The sequence below is a fragment of the Austrofundulus limnaeus genome, unplaced genomic scaffold, assembly GCF_001266775.1.
Source record: "Austrofundulus limnaeus strain Quisiro unplaced genomic scaffold, Austrofundulus_limnaeus-1.0 Scaffold274, whole genome shotgun sequence".
NCBI classification, from domain to species: domain Eukaryota; kingdom Metazoa; phylum Chordata; class Actinopteri; order Cyprinodontiformes; family Rivulidae; genus Austrofundulus; species Austrofundulus limnaeus.
Window position 1 is genome coordinate 199,332 of NW_013952676.1, and position 5,261 is coordinate 204,592.

Below are 5,261 nucleotides of genomic sequence, written 5' to 3' on the forward strand. Positions count from 1 at the left end.
CACGTTCCAAGAAATAAACTGTTGAATTTACTTAACAAAACTGGTTCCACTAAACCAAGTAGAGTAAATTGAGCAATATACATATTTTCTTTGAAAGAAAAAACATTTATTTAAATTATTAATATTTAATTTTCTAACGGGTAACTAGGTGTTAAATTTTAAAGTAAAGGAAACATATCATCAAAGAAAATGTACTTAGTTATTATACACCTCTGCTTAGCGGGATGTTAGTATAATTTTTGATGCAATGTTTTGGGGTGAGGTTTTTTTAAGAGTTAATTTTTTTAAACAGCGATTGGGCTGTCAGGAGCTCAAAGTTTCACTCAGATCAGAACTTGAGAGTCCTGATAATAAGTAGAAGTATAATTTGCTTTGGCAGAATTAGTATTAGCTGAAGTACTAGTGTCTGCTCACAGAGTTCAAAGAGAACAATGGTTTTGAAGAACTAGAAAGGATTTCAAAGTTTTATTTGGAATTTTTGAAAATAAAGTAAACATTTTGAAAAGTATAAACATTACTAATTGAAAATTATTTCTTGAAGAAGCTAAATATTTTGGTATATACTGCAAATAAATAAAATAACACTACATGTGTGTAAGTAGGGGCGAGAAACACAAGAAATAAAACACAGGAAAACAACGTTGTGAGAATTGGATGAGAATTTACACATTTAATGAAAAATCAGAGAACTTTTTCAGTGCGCAGTGTGTGTGCGTGTAATGAAAAGGAAGTGATCGTGCTGAATATCTAGAAGTAGATGTGAACATTATTTAGACTGTTTTTCTAACTGATGTGCTCTCTTCCAGCACTGTGACAGCTGTGATAAATGTCCATGCAAAGAAGGAGATAAATCTAAACACTGTGATGACTGTAAGGTGAGAAAACATGTGCAAACTTTGTGTCTCCTTTATTAGATCTGCTGTAGAGTGTATAATCTGTATTACAAACACTAGATCATATACACTAAATTACATACACAAGATTAAATACACTAGATTACATACACTAGATCATATACATTAAAATACATATAGTACACTAGATGATGTACACTAAATTACATACACAAGATTAAATACAGTAGATTACATACACTTTTATACTCTAGATTAAATAGTAAATGGACTGTACTTGTAYAGCACCTTTCTACCCAACCAGGAYACTCAAAGCTCTTCACACTGTGTCCTCATTTACCCATTCACACACTCTACCAGATCTCCTACAAAGCTAACATGTACAACTCACTATGGAGACTAATCAGTGCCAATCACATTCATACACTGATGGGACACACATCAGAGGCATTGGGGTGAAGTGTCTTGCCCAAAGACACAACAACTGAGACAGCTGGAACGGGGGATCAAACCGGTGACCTTCCGGTTCCAGGATGACTTCCCTAACCACTCTGCCACAGACGCCCCTTACATAAACTAGATTATATACAAGTACAAGCTCCATGTGCAGGATATTCTTACAGGGCTTGTTTTAATATCACATTTAACCAGAGCAAGTTATTCCATTATGTAGTTCATCCATTCATCATTTTCTAAAAGAACTGAGGGAATGTAAACCTATAAGGACCAGTCTAGCAGGACCCTTTCCACYCCTGTTTAACCTGTCATATATGTCTGCTCTGTGTACAGTGAGTGGAGACCCTGCAGACACACACCGACAGCTGCTGGACTGCCTCATTTAATTTATGTCTCTTTCTTGTTTACAGATGTGCAATTTCTGCCACGTTTGTCCTGTTTGTGAAACAGTTTGCAAGCCTGGTGAGTACACTACAGCCAATCACAGCAGATACAGTACTCACTGAAAGAAATCTTTGTTTCTGCTCATTTTATCCAGTTACCCAAATAATATGGAACAAGTCTAAACTGGGGTCTAAGCAGGGTTCAACATGTTAAATCTGTTTTTTAATCTACCCTGTCTGGCATGTGACACTAAATGTTACCTGCCTGACATGAAAGATAAACYAAAAAGGTTCAAAATTTGATCAAATCTGAGAAAAATGTGTACTGGACAAACTAACTATATTCAATTGTCTTTGTACAAAAAATATTAACATGGTTACACACAGAGGTACAGTATACAGTATAACATATGATATCTGATTAAGCAGATGCAAACTTTGCAAATGGTTTACAAATAATAATAATAATAATAATAATAGTAATAATAATAATAATAATAATAATAATAATAATAATAATAATAATAAGTTTTTTCCACCTCTGATACTGGTGAATAAACAACTACAGTTGTCGTTTTATATATGCTTCTCTATGCAGGGCTGTATGCTAACTTTTTTTAGCTCCGGTGCTGCAGTGATTGTTTGTAGAACTGAACAACAGGTTGTAACACCAGCATAAAATGTAAACCAGAAGTAGTGCAGATCATTACTAAAACACACTGACAAAAGAAAGAACTGAAGGTTTTGTTCAATTCCACTGAATGGTTTTCATCATTCGATGTGTTTTAGGTAAAACTGTTTTTACATTGTATTCAAGCCAGACAAATTTGAAAAGATTCATTTTAAGGCCTCTAATTTTCTTTCTGTTRTCTCATTACCACAACGCTTGCCTTTTKCTATAAAGTAAAATGTAGATTAAACACCTCAAAATATTTTTAGGTATTTGGCTCACTGGAAACAAGTTAWTTAGCCTTAAAATGCCTTTGAAACAACTTTTAAAGGTGGAAAAAAGGTGGAAAGTTTTGCAGCTGTATGGTAAATTTGCAGCTGATAAAATCATTCTTTTCCTTATCTCTCTCTCTTAGTGTTTGTAAATACAGGTCTATTTCTGTTCTCAGTGTGATTTCAATGTCAAATGCAAATCCTCTTTCAATGGTCCAGCACCCTCTTGGAGTGCACAAATTTATTTTTTAACTTTTTGAAAAGTTTATATCACAAGATTAATTTTGATGCCTGGTTTGCCTGGGGTTTGTTTTGGGATCGCATCGATAAAGGTGCAGACTTTTTTTCTTTTTTTAGACAAACTTTGTTTGAACAACCAACATGTCTTTGGAAAGGTTATCTTATGCTTGGACATGTGGTGATATTACAAAGTGTTGATCATTAGGATCATGACATCATGATATTTTCCAGGCATCAGATTGAAAAAAAAATGTTTTTCTTGCGCTGCCAGCTGATCTGATATGGAGAACCCAAACTGACATAATTAGAAATAAAAGCAGAAATATGGACCAATAAATAAATAAATATGCTTAAAATGAACCAACTAATTTAAAAAAGGAGAGAAATTTCCTCATGTTTTATCATTTCATTGACCTTCATATTTATTTTTCCAGCTTAGTTCTAACAATTGATATATTTAACATGTAATTTAAATTTAAATGTTTTTAAAAACATGTATCCTCTTTGTTTTTCCAATTTGTACATGCATTGGTGTCTCTTAAAAGTTTCTTTTTTTCCCACAAGTATTTTTATTTCTGTGTTCTGTTTTTTACATTTTTTTGTCTCCTGTTTTTAAATTTCCTCATACATTTCTGCTTCATTATGCAAACAAGGTGGGCGGTCCTTCTTGGGTCAGCTCCTCTCCTATTGGTCAACAGACAGGAAGGAGCAGGATCTATGTGCAGATCCATTGTGTGCTTGTGCTGCCTCAGTGTAGTCTAAAGTTTAGTCTAAAACAAAGACAAGGAGGAAAACACTCTCCTGTGCCAGATTGGRCACGTGGTTTGTGTTGTTGGTTTGTTTCACTTTGTTTWTCTTTTCAGGAGGATTTGTTGATGAAGTCACWGGATCGATCTACAAGTAGGTCTTCACACTCTTCTAAATCTTACTGACATTTGTTTGACCGACACTCTGTAACCCTTCACCTCTTCACCCACAGGACTGTAGCCGATGTCTTTGATGATGATGATGATGATGCCAACTGAAGCCAACCATATGTTGCCACTATGTGGCCAAACTAATAATTACACTTTTGATTTTTGTTGTCTTTATTTTTGATCYTTGGGAACCTTACACATTTGCTTGAGAACAACTGAAGAGAAGTTAAGTAATGCTCGAGTATATTTGTGTACTGTTACTGGCTGACACGTTATACTTTTAAAGAAACACAAATTAAAACTATTCTGGATTATGTTAAATAAAAGAGGTGACATTTTTATTGTTTCATGCATCGATTATTTAAATGCACAACAGTTTGAAGCCCAAATTCACAAAAAAATGTGTTTTCTATTTTTACAGATTCTTAGCACTTTTTATCTGCTCCTTCTCAGCACCACAGCTTTTCACTATTGCTAAAAAACTAAACCAAATTCTCTAAACCAAATAACAAGTTCCCTAAACAAAAAAACCTAGGCCCCATTTGCCAAAACTATTAAGGCAGAGGGAGGAATTATGATGAATTATCCCCAGCAAGTCCAGACTTTTAGGTGGAAAATGGACAAATTCTGTTCAAAAATTTCCACTCAATTTCACAGTTGTCACTGTGGTGCTGATATTCTGGCAGTGAAAAAAAAAAACTAACCATTGAGATTCCACATCTAGGAACTGCCTCCAAAGCCTATACTTTATACTGTATAAGGACATGCAGTGGCGGAGTAGTCAGACATTTTTCTCAGGGGTTGTCCAGGAAAATTACATCATTTTTTACCTGAAAGTCCTCTGCAGATGTTTGTGTTTTCCTCATTTCCTTATGTCCTTATACAGGCAATGACTACCTTATAAACATGTGTGTCAGAACCATTTTAAAAGTGTGTGTGGATGGGGGACGACACACTGTTGGGGTGGTCCTCCTCCAGAAAATTTTGAATGAAATAAATGCCATTTCCTGAATTCTGGTGTATTTTACCAGGTTGTTAAACATACTTTTACCTACATAAATAAACACTTGATTCAATAATTATTTCAGGGACAGATTATTCATTAAACTAGTTTCATCATCCTGTTTATAAACTCACTGCTACAGCTGACACAAGGTTAATTAATATCACACAGTTTATCATATCTAATGACTTTAGGGGTGCTTTTTACTTTTATGTTGTTTATTGATTTATTTTTAATTGTAACACGTCATTGTGCCAAATAATGATGACCCTCAACTGCATGTTTAAAACTAACATTAATAAATTTACTCAATGAACAGGTGCAATATTAATAACCACCAACAGTGAATTTAGAGGGGTGTTTCACTTTTTCTGATTTAGTCATAGACCTACTCATAACCAAACACAGAGCGTCATGCAGCCTTCATAGCATAAAATGACACTGTGTTATGTCCTGATGCATCTCA

The 5,261-nt window shown here is 34.3% G+C and overlaps 1 protein-coding gene across 1 annotated transcript in view; it reads left to right on the forward strand.

Annotated features, from left to right (window-relative positions):
* LOC106526395 (sarcoplasmic reticulum histidine-rich calcium-binding protein) overlaps positions 1 to 4,131 on the forward strand; it is a gene marked incomplete in the record, with an annotated part of 6,814 nt that extends 2,683 nt beyond the window's left edge. The window contains 4 exon segments of the mRNA XM_014020993.1: positions 807 to 875; positions 1,721 to 1,772; positions 3,739 to 3,775; positions 3,855 to 4,131. Of these exon segments, the coding sequence (XP_013876447.1) occupies positions 807 to 875; positions 1,721 to 1,772; positions 3,739 to 3,775; positions 3,855 to 3,900 (204 nt within the window).
* Between the last annotated feature and the right edge of the window lie 1,130 nt (positions 4,132 to 5,261).